General features: G+C 36.1%; 1 protein-coding gene across 5 annotated transcripts in view; it reads left to right on the forward strand.

Moving 5' to 3' along the window:
• The window catches only part of ASXL3 (ASXL transcriptional regulator 3), a 248,985-nt gene that overhangs the window by 119,614 nt on the left and 105,645 nt on the right, over positions 1-23,726 (forward strand). For all 5 annotated transcript variants that reach the window (XM_074277569.1, XM_074277560.1, XM_074277579.1 and 2 more), the window contains one exon: positions 13,043-13,164. In XM_074277569.1, coding sequence (XP_074133670.1) covers positions 13,043-13,164 — 122 coding nt within the window. The remainder of the gene's footprint in view (positions 1-13,042; positions 13,165-23,726) is intronic.

The following is a 23,726-nucleotide window of genomic DNA, read 5'->3' on the forward strand; positions in this document are numbered from 1 at the left end:
ATTCAATAATACCACTGTCATATCTATCTCAGAGAGATCACAAAAAGGGAAAAGGTCTTACATGTACAAAAATATTTATATAGCAATTTTTTTTTTTTTTTTTGTGATTGAAAAGAATAGGAAATTGAGGGGATTCCCATCAGTTGAAATAGTTGAAAAGGTTGTGGTATGTAGATGTAATAAATTGCTATTTTGTAATAAGAAATGATGAGCAGCACAATTTCAGAAAAACACAGAAAGATTTACTTGAGCATTGTCTGTGAACAGTTTTTCATAGCAATATAAGGATCCAAGACAAATACAAAGGATTCATGATAGAAAATGCTATCTACCTTCAGAGAAAGAACTGATGGAATCCAAATGCAGATCAAAGCATACCATTTTCATTTTTAAATTTAAATTTTTGTTTTTTTTTATTTTATTTTATAGTTATAACTTTTTTTTGACAGTAAATATGCATGGGTAATTTTTTACAACATTATCCCTTGCACTTACTTCTGTTCAGATTTTTTCCCTTTCTCCCCCAACCCTCTCCCCCAGATGGCAGGCAGTCTTATACATGTTAAATATATTATAATATATTCTAGATACAATATATGTCTGTAGAACCGAATTTCTTGTTGCACAGGAAGAATTGGATTCAGAAGGTAAAAATAACAGTTTACACTCATTTCCCAGTGTTTCTTTTCTGGATGTAGCTGATTCTGTCTATCATTGATCAATTGGAATTGGATTAGCTCTTCTCTATGTTGAAGATATCCACTTCCATCAGAATACATCCTCATACAGTATCATTGTTGAAGTGTATAATAATCTTCTGGTTCGGCTCGTTGCACTTAGCATCAGTTAATGTAAGTCTCTCTAAGGTTCCATGAACTGCTGAGAAGAAAGTATACTCCTTTCTGTCTCCATTTAGCTTTCACCAAAGATCTATCATATCAAACTTTTCTAGTATTCTATTTACCTCTTTGACTTCTTTCTTATTTATTTTGTGGTTTGATTTATCTAATTCTGAGAGTGCAAGGTTGAGATCTCCCACTATTATAGTTTTGCTATCTATTTCTTCTTGCAGCTCTCTTAATTTCTCTTTTAAGAATTTAGATGCTGCACCACTTGGTGCATATATGTTTAATATTGATACTGCTTCATTGTTGATGCTACCCTTTAGCAGGATATAATGCCCTTCCTTATCTTTTTTAATTAGATCAATTTTTGTTTTTGCTTGATCTGAGATGAGGATGGCTACTCCTGCTTTTTTGGTTTTGCCTGAAGCATAATAGATTCTGCTCCACCCTTTTACTTTTAGTTTGAATGTCTCACCCTGTTTCAGGTGTGTTTCCTGTAAACAACATATAGTAGGATTCTGACTTTTAATCCAGTCTGCTAACTGCTTCCTCTTTATGAGGCAGTTTACCCCATTCACATTTATGGTTAGAATGACTAATTCTATATTGCTTGCCATCCTGTTAACCCCTGCTTATGCTTTTCTCCTTTCCTTCCCTCTTACCCCCCTACCCAGTATTAAACTTGTGAACACCACTTGCTTATCACAGCCCTCCCTTTTTAGTTTCCCTCCCCCACCTTAAAGTTCCTCTTCCTATTTTACCCCTTTTTCTCACAATTTCTGTATTACCTTCCCCTTAGCTTACTCCTTCCCTCTCACTTTTCAATGAAGTGAAAGAAGTTTCACCATAAATCAAATATGTCTATTGATACACACTATATTCATCTCCCTCCTTTCTTTCTCTCAGATATAATAGGTTACCTTTGCCTCTTCATGAGATGTAGTATCACCACTTTACCCTTTTTTATGATATAATTTCCTTTCTACCTCTAGTTTCTAGGACAAATTATACATATGTTCTTTACATATCTTTATGGCAGAGATATAGTTCTCAAGGTTTCTTTTTCCCTTTTTAGAAATCTCTTGAGTTCTGTATTTGAAGATCAACCATTTTGTGTAGGTCTGGTTTTTTCATCAAGAATAGATGGAATTCATTTATTTCGTTAAATGTCCATCTTCTTCCCTGGAAAACGATGCTCATTCTTGCTGGGTAAGTTATTCTTGGCTGCATACCAAGTTCCTTAGCCTTTCGGAATATCATGTTCCAGGCCCTGCGTTCTTTTAATGTGGACGCTGCTAGATCCTGGGTTATCCTTATTGTGGCTCCACCATATCTGAATTGCTTTTTTCTAGCAGCTTCCAATATCTTTTCCTTTGTCTGATGGTTCTTGAACTTGGCCACTATATTTCTTGGCGTTTTGATTTTAGGGTCCCTTTCAGTAGGTGATCGATGAATTTTTTCAATGTCTTTTACCCTCTGTTTCCAAAACGTCTGGGAAGTTCTCTGAGAATTTCCTGGAAAATAGTGTCCAGGCTCTTTTTTCCTCACATTTTTCAGGGAGTCTGATTATTCTCAAATTGTCTCTCCTGGATCTGTTTTCCAGGTCTGTTGTCTTTCTAATAAGGTACTTAATATTCTTTTCAATTGTTTCCTGTCTCTGGTTTTGCTTGACTACCTCTTGGTTTCTCCTTGAGTCATTCATTTCTACTTGTTCGAGTCTAATTTTCAGTGATGTATTTTCTTCACTCACTTTTTTTTATATCTTTTTGTAATTGTCCAATTGTGTTTTTAAGTGAGTTTTTTTCTTCTATGGAATTTTTTTCCATTTTATTTTTTAGAGAGCTTATTTCTTTATCCAGCTCATTAATCCTGTTTTCCTTGGAGTTGTTTACCTTTTCCAGTTCACTAATTTTGTTTCTCAATGATTTGATCTCATTATCCACTCTGGATAACTTCTCCAGGCTCTTGGTGATTATTTGTGGGTTTCTTTTCTGGTCAAGCAATAACTCTGAGGCTTGTCATGAAGTAAGTCTTGAGAGAAAGCTTGGAACTCAAGCAGCTGTCTGCCTCCATGCTGCCATCTTGGCCGGAAGTCTAAATTTAAATTATTTAAAATTGTCTTTTTTTTTTTTTTCCTTTTTGTTTTTTTCATGACAATTAATATGGAAATGTGAGAAGGTCTGGCCTAGCTCCTCTTGTCAGGATAAGCAAAAGTCCTTGCCCCACGTGAGGATGCCAATTGTAGCATGCTGTCGTCTCCAGAAGCTGCTGGATCGCTCTCTGGGAAGAGATCTGCTATGTCTACTCAAATCTCTCAGACAGATTCTTCTTCCTGTAGTGAACCGTTGTCTCCAGGTAGTTGCTGTTAACTCTTATCCAGAGAAGTGACTTCCCTTCCTGCAGAGAGCCGACTTCCCTTCCTGCAGAGAGCTGCGTCAAGCCAGATGTAGTGCAGAGTCTTCTCCTATCTCTGGAGTGGTGTCCTCTTTTTCCCTCCCAGAGAATGGGCGTGGGATAATGCAAGGGCTTCTGGGAAGAACCACTTCAGCCAATGAGCTTGCTCCTTCTATCAAGTCAACCTGAGTTCTCACCTTGTAATTGTCCAGACAACCTGAATTCTCACCTTGTCACTGTCCAGACAACCTGAGTTCTCATCTAGTAATCCTAACAGAAATGTTTTACATGATTGCACATAAATATCCTTTATCAAATTGCTTACTCATAAGCAATTAGGGAGGAGGGGGAAATAATTTGGAACTCAAAATTTTTTAAAAATGAAGGTTAAGGGACTTCCGGCCAAGATGGCGGCGTGGAGGCAGACAGCTGCTTGAGCTCCTTGTTTTCTCTCAGAACTTACTTCATGACAAGCCTCTGACTTAATGCTTGACCCAGAAAGAAATCCACAAATAATCACCAAGAGAAGACATCCTTGAAAGTCGCAAGAAAAGGTCTGTGTTTGCTCAGGGGAGGGTCAATCAGACTGGGCGCAGACTGAGGGCAGGCAGCCAGAGCAAGACAGGCAGCTCATACAGCTCAGACCGGAGGGGGAGGGGTGTGATCTCTGCCTTTTCTGTGAAAGGGCTTTTGTCCCATTGTGGATGCTCCGTCTTGGCAGCAAGCCAGGAGTACCAGAGAGGGTGTGAACACCGGAGGTGAAGATTAAAACCCCAGAAAGCCAGCTTCTCTCAGAGCCCGGCCACCCCCAACCCCGACCTGGACTGACTCGGTGCGTTCTCAGAGCCTCAGAGCGCAGACTCAGTACAGTCATTGCTGTTCTGTTAGTGGCTCTCTGCTGCCCTACCCCCAGTCTGTAGAGGAAGCCCATTGATACCATCTAGCCCCATCCCCCGCAAAACAGACTAATTGTTTCTCTTGTCAGTTTGTTTTCTTTGATTCCTACTCTGACAAAATGAACAAAAAATTCAAAAGGGCTCTAACCATTGACAGCTTCTGTGTGGAGAGGGAGCAGACTTCAAATGCTGAGGAGACTAGGAACAGACTGTCCCCAGATGTATCCCCTGGGAGGGATATAAGCTGCTCCTCAATACAAAAGAACCTCATAGAGGAAATCAAAAGGGCTCTCACAAGAGAGCTGGAAGAGAAATGGGAAAAGGAAAGGGAAACTTGGAAAGAGAGCCTGGAGAAGTCATCCCATGTATTCAAAGACAGAGTGGATAAAGAAATCAAATCATTGAGAAACAAGATTAGTGAGCTGGAAAAGGTAAACAACTCCAAGGAAAACAGGATTAGTGTGCTGGAAAAAGAAATCAGCTCTCTAAAAAATAAAATGGATAAAATGGAAAAAAATTCCATAGAAGATAAAAACTCAATTGGACAATTACAAAGAGATATAAAAAAAGTGAGTGAAGAAAATACATCATTGAAAATTAGACTGGAACAAGTAGAAATGAATGACTCAAGGAGAAACCAAGAGGTAGTCAAGCAAAACCAGAGAAATGAAACAATTGAAAAGAATGTCAAGTACCTTACCAGAAAGACAACAGACCTGGAAAACAGATCCAGGAGAGACAATTTGAGAATAATCGGACTCCCTGAAAAATGGGAGGAAAAAAAGAGCTTGGACACCATTTTTGAGGAAATTATCAAAGAGAACTGCCCAGACATTCTGGAAACAGAGGGTAAAATAGACATTGAAAAAATTCATCGATCACCTACTGAAAGGGACCCTAAAATCAAAACCCCAAGAAATATAGTGGCCAAGTTCAAGAACAATCAGATAAAGGAAAAGATATTGGAAGCTGCTAGAAAAAAGCAATTCAGATATGGAGGATCCACAATAAGGATAACCCAGGATCTAGCAGCGTCCACATTAAAAGAACGCAGGGCCTGGAACATGATATTCCGAAAGGCTAAGGAACTTGGTATGCAGCCAAGAATAACTTACCCAGCAAGAATGAGCATCGTTTTCCAGGGAAGAAGATGGACATTTAACGAAATAAATGAATTCCATCTATTTTTGATGAAAAAACAAGACCTACATAAAAGGTTTGATCTTCAAATACAGAACTCAAGAGATTTCTAAAAAGGTAAAAAGAAATCTTGAGAACTATACTTCTGTCAAAAAAAATATGTAAAGAACATATGTACAATTTGTCTTAGAAACTAGAGGTGGAAAAGAGATTATATCATAAAAAAGTGTAAAGTGGTGGTACTACATCTCATGAAGAGGCAAAGGTAACCTATTATATCTGAGAGAAAGAAAGGAAGGAGAGGAACATAGCGTGTATCAATAGACATATTCGATTTATGGTGAAACTTCTTCCACTTCATTGAAAAGTGAAAGGGAAGAAGTAAGCTAAGGGGAAGGGAATACAGTAATTTTGAGGAAAAGGGGTAAAATAAGGGGAGGATCTTTAAGGTGGGGGAGGGAAACTAAAAAGGGAGGGCTGTGAAAAGCAAGTGGTGTTCACCAGTTTAATACTGGATAGGAGGGTAAAAGGGAAGGAAAGGAGAAAAGCATAAGCAGGGGTTAACAAGATGGCAAGCAATATAGAATTAGTCCTTCTAACCATAAATGTGAATGGGGCAAACTGCCTCATAAAGAGGAAGCAGTTAGCTGACTGGATTAAAAGTCAGAATCCTACTATATGTTGTTTACAGGAATAACACCTGAAACAGGGTGAGACATTCAAACTAAAAGTAAAAGGGTGGAGCAGAATCTATTATGCTTCAGGCAAAACCAAAAAAGCAGGAGTAGCCATCCTCATCTCAGATCAAGCAAAAACAAAAATTGATCTAATTAAAAGAGATAAGGAAGGGCATTATATCCTGCTAAAGGGCAGCATCAATAATGAAGCAGTATCAATATTAAACATATATCCACCAAGTGGTGCAGCATCTAAATTCTTAAAAGAGAAATTAAGAGAGCTGCAAGAGGAAATAGATAGCAAAACTATAATAGTGGGAGATCTCAACCTTGCACTCTCAGAATTAGATAAATCAAACCACAAAATAAATAAGAAAGAAGTCAAAGAGGTAAATAGAATACAAGAAAAGTTTTTTATGATAGATCTTTGGTAAAAGCTAAATGGAGACAGAAAGGAATATACTTTCTTCTCAGCAGTTCATGGAACCTACACAAAAATTGATCATATACTAGGGCATAAAAACCTCAAAATCAAATGCAGTAAGGCAGAAATAGTAAATGCATCCTTTTCAGACCATAATGCAATCAAAATAACATTTAATAAAAAGCCAGGGGAAAATAGACCAAAAAATAATTGGAAACTAAATAATCTTATACTAAAGAATGATTGGGCAAAACAGCAAATCATAGACATAATTAATAACTTCACCCAAGAAAATGACAATAATGAAACATCATACCAAAATGTGTGGGATACAGCCAAAGCAGTAATAAGGGGAAGTTTTATATCTCTACATGCCTACTTGCATAAAATAGAGAAAGAGAGGGCCAACGAATTGGGCTTACAACTAAAATTGCTAGAAAAAGAACAAATTAAAACCCCCAGACAAACACAAAACTTGAAATTCAAAAAATAAAAGGTAAGATAAATAAAATGGAAAGTAAAAAAACTATTGAATTAATTAATAAAACTAAGTGTTGGTTTTATTAAAAAAACAACAAAATAGACAAACTCTTAGTAAACCTGATTAAAAAAAGGAAAGAGAAAAAGCAAATTGATAGTCTTGAAAATAAAAAGGGTGAACTCACCACTAATGAAGAGGAAATTAGAACAATAATTAGGAGCTACTTTGCTCAACTTTATGCTGATAAATTCGATAACTTAAATGAAATGGAAGAATACCTTCAAAAATATAGCTTGCCCAGATTAACAGAGGAAGAAGTAAGTAGTCTAAATAGTCCCATCTCAGAAAAAGAAATAGACCAAGCTATTAACCAACTTCTTAAGAAAAAGTCCCCAGACCAGATGGATTTACAGGTGAATTCTACCAAACATTTAAAGAACAACTAACTCCAATGCTATGTAAACTATTTGAAAAAATAGGGATTGAAGGAGTCCTACCAAATTCCTTCTATGACACAGACATGGTACTGATACCTAAACCAGGTAGATCGAAAACTGAGAAAGAAAACTATAGACCAATTTCCTTAATGAATATTGATGCTAAAATCTTAAATAAGATATTAGCAAATAGACTTCAGAAAATCATCCCCAGGATAATACACTATGACCAAGTGGGATTTATACCAGAAATGCAGGGCTGGTTTAATATTAGGAAAACTATTAGTATAATTGACCATATCAATAATCAAATTAATAAGAACCATATGATCATCTCAATAGATGCAGAAAAAGCATTTGATAAAATCCAACATCCATTCCTACTAAAAACGCTTGAGAGTATAGGAATAAATGGACTATTCCTTAAAATAATAAGGAGCATATATTTAAAACCTTCAGTAAACATCATATGTAATGGTGATAAACTAGAACCTTTCCTTGTAAGATCAGGAGTGAAACAAGGTTGCCCACTATCACCATTACTATTCAATATAGTACAAGAAACTCTAGCCTCGGCAATAAGAGCCGAGAAAGAGATTCAAGGAATTAGAGTAGGAAATGAAGAAATCAAATTGTCACTTTTCGCAGATGACATGATGGTATACTTAGAGAAACTCAAAGACTCTGCTAAAAAGCTATTAGAAATAATTCAGAATTTTAGCAAAGTCGCAGGATACAAAATAAATCCACATAAATCCTCAGGATTTTTATACATTACCAACACAATCCAACAGCAAGAGATACAAAGAGAAATTCCATTCAAAATAACAGTCGATAGTATAAAATATTTGGGAATATATCTACCAAAGGAGAGTCAGGAAGTATATGAGCAAAATTACAAAACACTTGCCACAAAAATAAAGTCAGATTTAAATAATTGGAAAGACATTCAGTGTTCTTGGATAAGCCGAGCGAATATAATAAAGATGACAATACTCCCCAAACTAATCTATTTATTTAGTGCTATACCAATCAGACTCCCAAGAAACTATTTTAATGACCTAGAAAAAATAACAACAAAATTCATATGGAAGAATAAAAGGTCGAGAATTGCAAGGGAACTAATGAAAAAAAAAGTCAGAGGAAGGTGGTGGTCTAAGTGTACCTGATTTAAAGCTATATTATAAAGCAACAGTCACCAAAACCATTTGGTATTGGGTAGGAAATAGACTGGTTGATCAGTGGCATAGGTTAGGTTCACAGGGCAAGATGGTGAATAAAAATAGCAATCTAATCTTTGACAAACCCAAAGATCCCAAATTTTGGGATAAGAATTCATTATTTGACAAAAACTGCTGGGAAAACTGGAAATTAGTATGGCAGAAACTAGGCATGGACCCACATTTAACACCACATACTAAGATTAGATCAAAATGGGTCCAAGATTTAGGCATAAAGAACGAAATCATAAATAAATTGGAGGAACATGGGATGGTTTACCTCTCAGACTTGTGGAGGAGGAAGGAGTTTGTGTCCAAGGGAGAACTAGAGACCATTATTGATCATAAAATAGAACATTTTGATTACACCAAATTATAAAGTTTCTGCACAAACAAAACTAATGCAAACAAGATTAGAAGGGAAGTAACAAATTGGGAAAAAATTTTTCCAGTTAAAGGTTATGATAAAGGCCTCATCTCCAAAATATACAGAGAATTGACTTTAATTTATAAGAAATCAAGCCATTCTCCAATTGATAAATGGTCAAAGGATATGAACAGACAATTTTCAGATGACGAAATTAAAACTATTTCCACTCATATGAAATAGTGTTCCAAATCACTATTGATCAGAGAAATGCAAATTAAGACAACTCTGAAATACCACTACACACCTGTCAGATTGGCTAAGACTACAGGAACAAATAACGACGAATGTTGGAGGGCTTGTGGGAAAACTGGGACACTGATGCATTGTTGGTGGAGTTGTGAAAGAATCCAACCATTCTGGAGAGCAATCTGGAATTATGCCCAAAAAGTTATCAAAATGTGCATACCCTTTGACCCAGCCATACTACTACTGGACTTATACCCCAAGGAACTACTAAAGATGGGAAAGGGACCTGTATGTGCCAAAATGTTTGTGGCAGCCCTTTTCATAGTGGCTAGAAGCTGGAAGATGAATGGATGTCTATCAGTTGGAGAATGGTTGGGTAAACTATGGTATATGAATGTTATGGAATATTATTGTTCTATAAGAAATGACCAACAGGAGAAATACAGAGAGGCTTGGAGAGACTTACATCAACTGATGCTGAGTGAAACGAGCAGAACCAGAAGATCATTATACACTTCAACAATAATACTGTACGAGGATGTATGCTGATGGAAGTGGATTTCTTCAACATAGAGAAGAGCTAATCCAATTCCAATTGATTAATGATGGACAAAACCAGCTACATCCAGAAAAGGAACACTGGGAAATGAATGTAAACTGTTATTTTTACCTTCTGAATCCAATTCTTCCTGTGCAACAAAAAATTCGGTTCTACACACATATATTGTATCTAGAATATACTGTAATATATTTAACATATATAAGACTGCTTGCCATCTGGGGGAGGGGGTTGGGGGAAGAAGGGAAAAAATCTGAATAGAAGTAAGTGCAAGGGATAATGTTGTAAAAAATTACCCATGCATATGTACTGTCAAAAAATGTTATAATTATAAAATGAAATAAAAATTAAAAAAAAAAAAACAAAAAAAAAACATGCAAAAAAAAAATGAAGGTTAAAAATTGTTTTTACATGTAATTGGAAAAATACTTTAAAAAACTAAGAACATAGACATGGAGAACACCAAACAAAATCATCAAAAAATAAAATTGTCTTAACCAAGAGCAACTGTTTACTTTAAGTGGGAATCATATCAAAATTTACTGTGCAGTCAGAATATTGATTATTTAGAGCAAAAGTAAAAATCAGATATAAAAAGGCCAAAATTGAGAAAACAGAATAGTCACACAACTTCAACTTCATCTTTAAAAATAAGCCATCAAAGCCAAAAAGTGGGAAATAGAAAAATCAAAGACATTGATCCCAATTATCATTCTTTGGTATAAAAGTTTTCATTGATAGTGAACAATTGTCACAAAAAAAGTACATAAAAAGCCAGAAATTGACTTTGCCATCAAACACTTCCTCTTCTCTTCAAGAGAAATAGCAATTTAGTCAATACCAATTTTTCATTTGTAAAACACAAAAAAAGGAAGATAAATGATTATGAACATTATTGCTTTATAGGGGAATTAAAAGCAGTTAATGAGAAAATAATTCTAAAAAATTAGTATCTTTGTCATTCCTAGACAGTTCATAAATTATACAGGCAGTAAACCAAGATATGTGTGTATGTGTGTGTGTGTGTGTGTGTGTGTGTGTATGTTCGAGAGAACAAATTTGTCGACATATAATCTAACTAGATGTTGTAGTGAATAGAGTGTTAATAATCTACAAGAATTTACTTAGAATACTTACATTTACCAGTTTTGTGACCCTGATTAAATCAACTTCAATTTCTTCATTTTCATAGTCTTCTTATCCTTACCCTCCCTTCTCCAATTCCTCATGACATTGATCTCTTTGCTATTCTTCAAACAAGATATTTTCTCTCTCCCAATTCTAGCATTTTCATTGGCTGTTCCCCCATGCTGGGAATACTTTACCTCCTCATCTTTACCTCTTGATTTTCTTGGTTTACTTTAAGTTCTAGATAAAATCCCACTTTGTATAAAGAAATCATTCCTGATCTCCCTTAATTCTAGTGCTTTTCCTCTTTTGATTATTTCTAATTTATCTTGTGTCTTTTAAATTTATAACTATTTTCACGTTGTCTCTCCATTAGACTATAAGGGACTACCTTTTACCTTTATTATATCCTTAGTGCTAGCATAGTGCTAGTGACTGGCTCAAAGTTGGCACTTAATTAATGTTTATTGGCTGACTGTCTATAAAATGAATAATAGCAATTTCTCTTAGGTTTGTTCTGAGGATTAAATGAGATAAACTTAAGGCACTACATAAATGCTATTATTGTCATCATTGCTAATAGACCTGAATATAACATTTGAATCATAACATCTTAGTGTTGTCTTACCACCCTCATCCCAATCACATATGACACAAAGAAGTAGATATTTTAATTTAGCCAGGCAATCTTATGAACAGTGGAGAGAGGTAGTCACAAAGGTTTATGTTATAATTTTGGACTTTATTCAAAGAAAGCTTCTTTAGCCTATTTTTCCTATTTAGCAATGTTAGAGGGGAAAAGTAAGTTTCTCTAATTCAAGGAAAGGGAAAAACTTCACCTTGGAGAATGGAAAAATTATATAATACTCTGAAAAGGACCAATTTATCACATTTTAAAAGACCACATTCTAATTTTCATGCTTTTTTGCTTCAACTGCAAATAGATTGTTGAGCTCATAATCTACTGTATAAATAAAACCCTACCATATGTATAGCCACATAAATGAAAGAATAATTTTGGTTGGGTGTGTGTGTGTGTGGGGTGTGTGTGTGTGTGTGTGTGTGTGTGTGTGTGTGTGTGTGTGTGTGTGTGTGTGTGTGTGTGTGTGTGTTTTGGTTGTGGATGATGTTTTTAGCCTGTGTGATGAGAGATTTAAAATAGTTAAATTTCTTAAGGCTTGTTTCAGATAGACTGTTGTATTGTTTACATATGAAGAACCTTTTTTTTTCATGGGATACTGATACATGGGATACTGTGAATGGATCCAATCATTCTGAAGAGTAGTTTGGAACTATGCTCAAAAAGTTATCAAGCTGTGCATACCCTTTGACCCAGCAGTGTTACTACTGGGCTTATATCCCAAAGAGATCTTAAAAGAGGGAAAGACACCCATATGTGCAAAAATGTTTGTGGCAGCCCTTTTTGTAGTGGCTAGAAACGATAAACTGAATGGATACCCATCAATTGGAGAATGGCTGAATAAATGATGGTTTATAAATGTTATGGAATATTATTGCTCTGTAAGAAATGACCAACAGTTTCAGAGAGGTCTGGAGAGATTTACATGAATTGATGCTAAGTGAAATGAGCAGAACCAGATCATTATAAACTTCAACAAAAAGACTATAATAATCAATTCTGATGGATATGGCTCTCTTCAACAGTGAGATTATTCAACCCAGTTCCAATTGTTCGGTACTGAAGAGAGCCATCTTCACCCAGAGAGAGGACTATGGGAACTGAGTGTGGACCACAACATAGCATTTTCATTCTTTCTGTTACTGTTTGCTTGCATGTTTGTTTTCCTTCTCAGATTTTATTTTTCTTCTAGATCCGATTTTTCTTGTGCAGCAAGATAACTATAAATATGTATACACATTTAACTATAAATATATATATATATATATATATATATATATATATATATATATATATATATATATATATACATACACATATATTGGATTTAACATATTTAACATGTATTGGACTACCTGCCATCTAGGGGAGGGGGAAGGAGGGGAAAATTTGGAACAGAAGGTTTTGTAAAGGTTAATGTTGAAAAATTATCCATGCATATGTTTTGTAAATAAAAAGCTATTTAAAAAAAAAAAAAAAAACCCAAAAAACTTTTTCTATTAGAAAACCCCAATGGTTGGTAATTCTAAATGAGACTTAAAAGGAAATAACCATTTATAATCTCATTTCTTACTTCTTTTTTTAGTTTGTACAAGACAAGTATCTGAAGAATCGTCTTCCAACCGGGACTCAAACCTTACAAATACAGCAGTGCAAAACAAGTTAGTGTCTTCCTTCCAGCAACACACCAAAAAGGCTCTTAAACAGGTAAGATTCCATCAGTGGTCCTGTAATAGTTCTTCTTTAGCATAATTTTGGAGGAAACTGAGGGACTTTACAGGTCATCCATTTCAAACTTCTTTTACAGATGAACTGGGAGCCTGGTTAGCTTAAATGACTAACTTGACCAAAGACATTCAGTTATACCTCTAAGTAGGAGAGCTGGGATTTGAACTCAGCCTTTTATCTCCAGATCTGCCACATGTCATAATATTTGAACAACATATAGAACTATGCTCCAGCCAGGCACTTTCTTTATTAACCTCTGATTTCCTTGGTCTTACATTGCCTGTGTATTTCTAATTTTTTCCAAGCATTCTTTTTAGTCACCTGTAGCTTCACACGACTAAATCTGCCTTAATAATCTCCTGTCCGTTTACCTTCCTGTACTTTTTAGCCATACACAGCTGCTTAAAGCCCTCTGATCATTCTACCCAAAGGTGTACACTCCAGTGGACAATGATCAACCTGATTAAATTTTTCAATGACTAATATACTTCCATCCTATCAAACCCACCCAGTAATTATGAATGCCATTTGACATTGTTTAACCTCATTCTCTATCCTCCACTGTCCTAATTTCCACCCCCCTCAAATAACTGCCTCTAAAGTTACCTAACCTTTCCATCATGTTCTATGAAATGGCAGCTCTGTAGGCAACAAAATCTCTAATTTATTCTCTACAGTATGGCTTCTGACCTCATCATTCATCTAAAACTGCACTCTCCAAAATTATTAATGGTTTCTTAATTGCTATATCTCATGAATTTTTCTCAATCTTCATTTTTTTGACCTCTCCATAGTCTTTGACATTTTCAGCCATCTTCTCCTTTGATACTGTATTTTCATGATATTGCTTTGCCTGTTTCTTCTCCTAATTGGTGGACTTTTCTTGCTTTCTCCTTTGTTGGATTTTCATCTACTTCGTGCCAGCCAACTGTGGCCCTCAAGGCTCTGTCCTGGGCTCCCTTTTTTCTCCCTCTATGAAAGTTTTCCTATGCTTTTAATTATCATCTGTATTCAAGTAATTCACATATCTACTTGCTAGTTCTATTATTTCTTCTGACTGTGGGCCTTTTTTGTTTGTTTGTTTGTTTGTTTTGTTTTTGTTTTTGTTTTTGTTTTTGTGAGGCAATTTGGATTAAATAACTTGCTCAGGTACACACATAAGCTCCAGGAGTGTCAAGTGTCTGAAGCCAAATTTGAACTCAGACCTTCCTGACTCCAGGTCCAGGGACCTCACCACCTCCTGGCCCCTTGGGTCTTGTATCTCTAATGGCTGATAACTATTCATCTTTAACTGTATGTCTTATAGACAGTCCAACTTGTCCAAAACAGAACTCATTAACTTTTGCTCCCAACCCTTTCCTCTCCCTCGATTTCCTTTTACTGTCAAGGGTGCCACCCTCTTCCATTAATGACTTAGGTGTCGTCCTTGATTCTTCTTCACTCTTCCTTTCTCATATTCAGCTAGTTGTCAGATCCTTCTCTTTTATCTTCATGACAAGTCTCCTATGTACCTCCCTATAGTTACTTTAGTGCCAGCCCTTATCATCTCACTATCTGGCTACTGCAATGATCTGTTGATTCGTCTCCCTGCTTCCTGTCTTTCTTCCCCAGTCTGACTTCTACCTGCTTTCAAATTGGTCTTCCTAAAGCACAGATGGGACTGTATTATATTTCATTCAATAAACTCCAGTAGCCCCCTTTTGTTTTCAGGTTCAAGTATAAAATTCTCTGTTTGGCTTTGAGAGCCTTTTATATCCAGGCCCCTTCCAACCTTTCCAGTCTTTTTATTCCTTATTCCCTTTCATATTCTTTGTGATCCAGTGGTACTAGCTTCCTGGCTGTTCCTCTCAGAATATTCTCCATCTTTCCACTTTGAGCATTTTCACTTACCATCCTCTATGCCTAGAATACTTTCTAATCTTCATCTATATCTCCTGGCTTTCTTAAAGTCTCAATTAAAGTCCTATCTTCTCCTGGAAATCCATCCTAGTCCTTCTTCTGAATGATTTCCCTGAGACAAACACAAAGCCTTCCCCTCCCCCTAACAAACTGCCTCCTTTGTTTTCTATCCTCCTTTGTATTTGTATTCTTTGAGTGCCTTTGTATTCTTGAGAGTGCATTAAGCTGGGTGCTTAGTGGTAGAGACTGTGTTTACTGCCTTCTCAAGAGTCTGCTGTGTGCCAAACATTGAGAGTACCATTACTAAGACAAAGATGGTTTCTGCCTTCAAGGAGTTTACAGTCTAGTTGGGAGGGCGGGGACAACACTGAAAAAAAAAAAAAAAAAAAAGCAGGAACCTGGGAGGATAACCACAAGGTTTTAAGGACATAGGTTGCTCTTTAAAGCTGAAATCAGGCAGAGCAGCAGCGGCAGGGATGAAATAGAAAAAGTTGTTTCTGTCTTCTAGAAAGGAGGAGGAATACCTATGGTATCCTCCAGTTAGAGGAGAGGGCTGTGTAAGGAATGTGATTAATCAAGGCTTGAGTTTAGCAGCCCTGTGATCAAGAAGTAATAAGCTTAACCTGGGAAGGACTTTTTGTTTCATGGAATGAAACCAGGCAGAGCAGCAAATTCAGAGTGAAGAGAAAAGTTGACACATAGTAGGTGCTTAATAATTGATATTTGTCTTAGTAATATTTTAATAAAGCAACATGGCTCATTGTGAAGATTGAATTAGCACCCTGGATACCTTAGAATTAGCTAGAGTCAGGATAAGCAAAAGTTCTTTGTCTTTATTCTTGGTCTTAGGAGTAGAAGTGAATTGGATCAACAAAGGATCTGCATGACCTCTCCTCTCTTTTTTCTACCGCCCAAGGTCTTATTCTACCCCTTTATCCTCCCCACAATTCTCTGTGTACACCAAAAGATTTAACCAGTACAAAATAGTGGGAAGGACCATTTTCCAAGCATATGCTAATAGAGTATTGTCCATTAGGTAATTAGCCTTAAGTGCTTGGTTGTCAGACCTCAGTGCATCAACTCAGAGTTCCAGCCCTTTACATCTCCCACTTTCTTTTGTTTTAGAATACAGGTGATCACGCCATCCCATTCCTAAGGGTTTTCAAGTCCTACAACAGTCTTATCATGCCTCAGAGAATCCAGTGATTTCTGAGGGTTTTGAAGTCCAACAATTTTTGATGTCCATGAGTCAAATACCATAACTGTCGGGCTCTTTTGGTATTGGGTGCAATCAGCGATGGAACCACCCGATGTTTCTTGGGCCTTCTCCTTTGTTTCAAGGGTCTGCTTTTTCTCTCTCTGATAGACAATGTGAATACAGCTTGTTGGGACCCATCTGGTTCCTTCTACATCTGTAGAGATACAAGCAAACCCTCTCCCCCAAGCAGTTAACCTATCTGGTCCCTTCCATTCACCACTTTCTGGATCTCTCCACATCACCTGGCGATTATCTAAAGATAGTGGAGCTGCTTGCACTGGACACTACCCTTTCAGTGGATATAAAACCAGTTTGCCAGAGCCAGTGCATCTTTGTCAAAAATCAAGAAGTTAATAGTATAAAAGAGCTAGATTTAAAAGTTCTCTAAGGTTACCTGTGGCTCCCCCTTTCTTTTGTTTTTGGAGGAGTGTTAGGGTTTTATTTTCCTCTCCCTAACTAATGCTAATCTGTCCTTATTCCTAGGCCTATCAGAGAAAATCTGGTAAATATAATATCATCAATCTCACCTCTATTTTGAGGTCTTCAGAATCCTCTGGCTACTATCTCATAGAAAGTATTTGAAGCATAACAGAGCACCCAAGAATTTAAATGAACAGCAATCTTAAACTTTATTCCCATAAATCACATCTACCCTATGACCTCCTGTATATACCTTAGTATCGACCTCCCAGTCCAGGCTCCAGGTGGAAAGAGGAAAGAGAAAAGGGAAAAGAGGGGAAAAAGGGAAGTGAAAAAGGAGAGGGTGCTTCTAGTCCTGAGCTTAAATTGAGTCAATGAGGTCACAGACACAAGCCAGTCAACCATGAAGTCTACATCCTGAATTTGACTTCAGAGGGAGATGTAGGTTCCCGCCTTGGGTGGAGATCCCAACCACAGAGGAAGTCCCTAAGTACTCAACTCTTAAGCACATCGAGGATAAAGACCATTGGTCCATTTACATCTTAATTGCGCTGGCCTGACCTTTCTTGTACCCTCTCTATTTGTCCACTCTGCTATTGCCTGTCCTTGAGGATTAAAGGGTATGCCAGTAGTGTGTAAAATCTTACACTATGCACAAAGTATATGTTTAGAAGTATATGCAGGTTCATTATCTGCTTTTATTGCTTGTGGCACACCCATAATTGCAAATGCTTGTATAGGGAATTCTGTGACCACTCAAGCTGTCTCTTTGCTGCTTGTATTGCAAAAATGAAACCTGAAAAAGTATCTACCACAACATGGGCGAAAGACAGGTGACCAAAAGATTTATAATGGGTCCCATCCATTTGCCAAATTTCATTTGGTCTCAAACCATGAAGGTTCTTCCCTGGAGGGAGTGTAGGAGTATGGAAAGGAAGACAAGCTGTACAGGCTTTTACTATGCTCCTAGCTTCCTCTCTTTGTTATTCCAAATTGTAAACATAAAGTTTGAGCAGCCTGATGATATTTAAAATGAGATCCTTGGGTTTCTTGAAATAAAGGAGTATTGGCCAACATAGTTAGAAGGTTATCTGCCTTTGAATTACCATCAAAAATAGGACTTGGAAGTCCACTATGAGAGTGGACATACAAGATATAAATCTTACCTGGATGCTTTCTCACTTGCTCTTGAAGTTCCTTAAAGAGCTGATATATATTAGAGGCTACAAATTTTATTTGGGCTGTGGCAGTTCTTTGTACCACACCTACTGAATAGGCTGAATCAGATATCATATTTATATCTCCTGGATAATAAGTAAGAGCTAGAATGATTGTATACAATTCATTCTGCTGAGTAGACTGAAAAGGAGTTTTAACTACTCTCTTTATAGTTAAGTCATGAGAGTATACAGCACAAATATCATGTTTGGATGCATCTGTAAAGATGGTTGAAGTCCTTTAAGAGGAACTTTGGAAACCTTTTCTTCAGGAATCCATCATCAATTATATAATAGTCTGGTTATGGAGACCCGTGTGTAAAATTTGGAGCCATGGTTAATAAAACTTTTTATTAGTGGCAAATTATAACATTTGCCACTCTGGGATGGTTTCACAACATACATTAATTTGTGCATTAGTATAAAAGGTGTATATCTTGTCCGGTCTTATTTCAGATAATTGTACTGCTCAATTAATAGTCTTTAATAAAATTCTAGTCACAAGCACTGGGAAAGTAGTAAGGCTTTGTTCTGGTTGTGCTGGGAGGTTCACCCACACTATCACACTATCTCCTTGATGGACTGCTGTGAGTGCCTCTTGTGTAGCAAAAACTGATATTTCCAAGGGTTTTTGAGTGACTTTTTCAACCACATTGGATAAAGCCAGTTCTACTTCTCTCAAAGCCTCTTGAGCTTCTTTTGTAAGCTGGCATGGTGAGTTTAAAGCACTGTCTCCTCTTAAAATGTCATATAATAATTGCAATTGATAGGTAGTCAAGCCTAACACTGGACGCATCCATTAGATATTTCCTATCAATTTCTGGAAGTCATTTAAGGTGTTTAGCTTCTCTGCTCTTAAGGAGAGTTTTTGTACTGTAAATACCTTAGGGTATACTTCATATCCTAAATATTGAAAAGGAGCATGTCTTTGAGTTTTTTCTGGAGCTATGTCCAATTTGTAATTCCTTAGTGTTTCTATGGTCTTTTGTAGACATGCTTCTAACATTTGTTTCTCAAGTGCACACCCCAATATATCATCCATGTAGTGTAATAGCATTACTTTTGGAAATGCTTTTCCTACTGGAGTAAGAGCAGCAGCAACATACATTTGACACATAATAGGGCTCTTTTTCATTCCCTCTGGCAAAACTGTCTATTCATATCTTTTATAAGATTCAGCTAAGTTAACATTGGGCACCAAGAAGGCAAATCTTTTCATATCCTCCTTATCTAGAGGGATAGAATAGAAACAGTCCTTAATGTCTATAACCCAAAAGGCCGTTCTCTAGGCAATTGAGGAGATGGAAGTCCAGGCTGAAGAGTTCCCATAGTTTCCATCTGTTCATTTACATTTCTTAAATCAGTCAACATCCTGCATTTTCCAGATTTCTTTATTACAACAAATACTGGGGAATTCCAAGGACTTAGAGAGGGTTGTAAGTGTCCTTGGTCAAGTTGCTCCTGTACTATATCTCATAAGGCCTGAGTTTTATTGCTAGCTAAGGGCCACTGTTCTATCCGCACTGATGTATCAGTTTTCCATTGGATAGGAACAGGTGAAAGTGTTGGCAGGCCTTCAACAGCAGCCCTGCCTAAAAAATGGAAGTACTCATTTTTATTCCTAATTGTTGTAAAATGTTTCTTCCCCACAGATTGATGGGGATTTTTCAACTATAAAAGGAGTAAAACCTCCTGTTTTGCCTTCAAAAGTCCATCTCAAAGGGGTAGCACTAACTTCAGCTGCTATTGATCCTCCTGCCCCGGACATGTAGGGGTCTGCCTTAATCTTTGGCCAGTGACTGGGCCAATTGGCACCTCTAATGACTGTATGATCTGCACCAGTGTCTACCAGTTCTTCTAATGGTATGCCATTTATATAGATGGTGAGCATAGGTCGATCAGCTGTCATAGCTGCTGTCCAATATATTCCTGGATTTTGCTGCTTGGAGTCAGAATCTGCTCGACTATCACCAGATTGCTTATTAGGGAGTCTATATCAATAAACCTGATGCTACTACTTCTGGTTGATAAGTCACACATTGTCTACCTGTATTAGTGACTGGAATATTATCTACACATTCCCCAGTTTCCCAAGTCAGTGTATGGATGAAGTACTCTTAGGTGAAATGGTCAAGCCTACTATGCCTGGAGGCAAGGGATCCATAGGCTGGAGAGGAACAGATTTCACCTCTCCAGGGGGTATCTCAATTGTCCCAGCTGCATACAACTCTATTCTCCGTAATTATAATCCCTTTCTCCCATCAGATGGTTTCCTGATTGATTGGTCATGTCTGGGTATTGAACTTCTAAGCACTCTCTGGGTGTAGCATCGGCTGCCATCATGCCCCAAGTATTTTTTTGCCTTGGGCCCCTCGTCCCATTTCCCTGAGTCAGTCTACTAGAAGGAAATAGCAAACCATTAGATTGTCTTTGCCAAGAAAACCATAAAAAGAGAAGTTGGTAATGAAAATGACTCAATAATAAAAATGTATCACTTGGGAACGTGGTGTGGTGTCAAAATGATGTTTTCCTGATTATTTATGGAATCTTATATATCTGACAATAAGCAAACTTTTATAGGATCCATTTGATTACACTTCCAAAAGAGAGGAAAAGTTTTGAATGATTATTATTAACATTGGCCAGATATTCTGAGATCCAGAATATATCATACTTACTATTATTAAAGAAGAAAGAATTTTACATTTCAAAGATAGCTTAAAATGTTTTCCAATCAATATTTGAGTACTCACAGAGTATATAATCCTGTTTTAAGATAATATTGTCAAATTATGTTCTGCATCAGATGTTGGATTAGACAGTGACCTGTAAGTAATAAAATGATAAAGGAAGTTTGTTCATTTATTGATTTTAAATCAGCTTGATAAGGTGTAGGTTGTGCCAGTAGTTAAGGAACATCAAAATCTTGGAGCCTGAGACTAGATGACAGTAGGATATAACATTAAATACCTGACCTTTTGCAGAGGTTGGCCCTGATGAAGAAAAGGTCTATAATGAGAAGATCTAAAGAATGAAAGGATTGTTTTTTCATATTTATTGTGGTCTTTTGAGTTGAACCTCAGAAATAGAAGGAAAGTAGGACAAGAAAACATGGTAATTTAGCTTGAGTAGTTATAGACTGGACTTTGTCTAGAACAGATTAATGGAATTGAAGTGGGTGATACAGTGACTAAAAGGTCTTTAAGGTCATGATCCTAAAGATGTATTTAATTTGAAAGGTGATCAAGTATTCCTATAGCATTGTAAGGGATATATTTGTAATGAATTTATCTGTTATTTATTTGTAATTGTATTACTACTGTTACATTTTTTAAATTTATTAGTTTTGTCCAAATAGTAGCATAAAATAAAACACTTCTCAATTTAGCAACATTTGACTTTGAAAATGATCACACAGCTGTTGAGTGAGAGAACTAGGACTATAACTCATCTCTTGACTCTATTCAATGTGAAGTGATCCTACAAAATATGACAACAAATATGTGATATATTAATATATACATGTATATATGTATATGTGTATCTATCTTTAAGATGTGGAAAGCACTTTACAAAAATTAGTATTCAGAAAACCATAATCTTCTATTATATTCCAAGCATTGTGCTGAATGCTAGGGATATAATGACAAATGAAAGCATAGCTATCCTTTAAAGAGTATATGGTCTCATGGGCTGATAGATGTAAAATTGCTAATGATATGTTTCAATCAAGAAAAAATGAAAACTTTTTTTATTTTAGATTTTTAAATGAAATTATGTAGAATAAGAACCAGTTTTATCACTTTATAAAGTCTAAGAAAGTATCAAGAAGCTCCCACAAATATTTTTACAGTATTTCTATCTACCTTTTAATTCTTAATTAAACTTTTTTTCTGAAATACCATATAAAAGGAAAAAATGTAAACCTAAGAATAATTTGATTGTCTCAGTTTTATCACTAGTATTGTAACTATTTTGTTCTCTACAAATTTTAGTTATAATGTACGTTAAATACATTTCTTTAAGATTTAACCTAGGAATTTATACTTTTTTTTTTATAACAAATTGAGTAAATTGGAAAATGCGTTCTATGCTTCAAATTGACTTACCAAGAACTATTATAACACAATGCTTTTGTAAGTCAGGAACTATGCATCCTTCAGTATTGAAAAATGCAAGTATGAATAAAAATTTTACTTGTATTTAGTATAAATAGAATTGTGATTTAACAAAGGAGTATTTCTCATAGTCTTAAACAATAAATTTAATAATCATAAGATCTATTCCTCTGTATCCCTGTTTTTTTTTTTTTTTTTTGGACATTGATTTGAATCTGTATTTTCATTCTGTACTTTTTATCATTCAGATATTTTAAGAGTTTTAATGAGTTATTCCAAATTTTAATGTGAAACATATGTGCATATAAATACATCTCTGAAATGGAGATAGCAACTATTTGTTTTGAGGACTAAAAGAGCTAACATGTAAAATGATTCATAAACTTTATATAAATACTATTATTGTTACTATTATTACTATCATATGTGAATGTATGTTTTTCTGTATGCTATGCAAGATTTGTTCTATGCTCAAGTTATTCTTTAGTTGTTAGACACACATCAGTTTACCAAAACTTACAATTGTCCCTAAAAGAGTTCCTTTTTTTATTTGTTAATTATTCTGTAACAAAGAATAGCTTGAGTACTGAGAGATTCTGGATCAAAATGTACAAAAAGGCATTTGTTTGATTAGTAATCAGATTCATATCAAAAATAATTTTAAAGAAAAGCTAAAGTAGCAGAATTGTGTTTTGATTCTAAGTAATTGCTCTGTGTTGTATTTTAAATTGCAGCAGCCTCAGCAAACAAATTCATCTTTAAAATTTTTTAAATACCTCTATGGTTAAGTTAAATACAGATATAGTGGTTTCTGTGTAAGACTGTTCTCAGAGTTCACACTATCTGAGTCACCTTATTTAGCAGCCTTTAAATAGACAGTCCAAGACAGACAATTTATACCAAATTTCTTTCTATATTGAATAATGGTATATTGAGGTTCTAAGACCACAGGATAATAAATTGAAATCAGGAAGAGGTCCTTCTTGGACAGTTAATCCAACCCTTCATTTTACGAATGAGGAAACTGAGGTCCAAAGGAAGTATAAGACTGTAACGAGCTGTCGTCTCCAGAAGCTGCTGGATCGCTCTCTGGGAAGAGATCTGCTGTGTCTACTCAAATCTCTCAGACAGATTCTTCTTCCTGTAACGAACCGTTGTCTCCAGGCAGTTGCTGTTAACTCTTGTCCAAAGAAGTGACTTCCCTTCCTGCAGAGAGCCCCGTCAAGCCTGATGCAATTCAGAGTCTTCTTCTTTCTCTGAGAGTCCTCTTCTTTTATTCTCCCAGAGAATGGGCGTGGGATAATGCAAGGGCTTCTGGGAAGAACCACCCCAGCCAATGGGCTTGCTCCTTCTACCAAGTCAACCTGAGTTCTCACCTTGTAACTATCCAGACAACCTCAGTTCTCACTTAGTAATCCTAACATCTCCCCCTTTCTTTTGATTTAGAACACAGGACAGTCATGACCTTGAAACATAAATCCATCAATATGGGAAGTATTACAGATAATTACATAAATTACATAAGCACATAGTAACATAGTAACATAACACATGCTAGAAGTATATAACATAATTGAAAATTTATAAATGTCCATAAGTCCATTGTCCATTAGTCTCATCTTGTGTGAG

The sequence above is a fragment of the Sminthopsis crassicaudata genome, chromosome 1 (assembly GCF_048593235.1).
Source record: "Sminthopsis crassicaudata isolate SCR6 chromosome 1, ASM4859323v1, whole genome shotgun sequence".
In the NCBI taxonomy this organism is placed as follows: domain Eukaryota; kingdom Metazoa; phylum Chordata; class Mammalia; order Dasyuromorphia; family Dasyuridae; genus Sminthopsis; species Sminthopsis crassicaudata.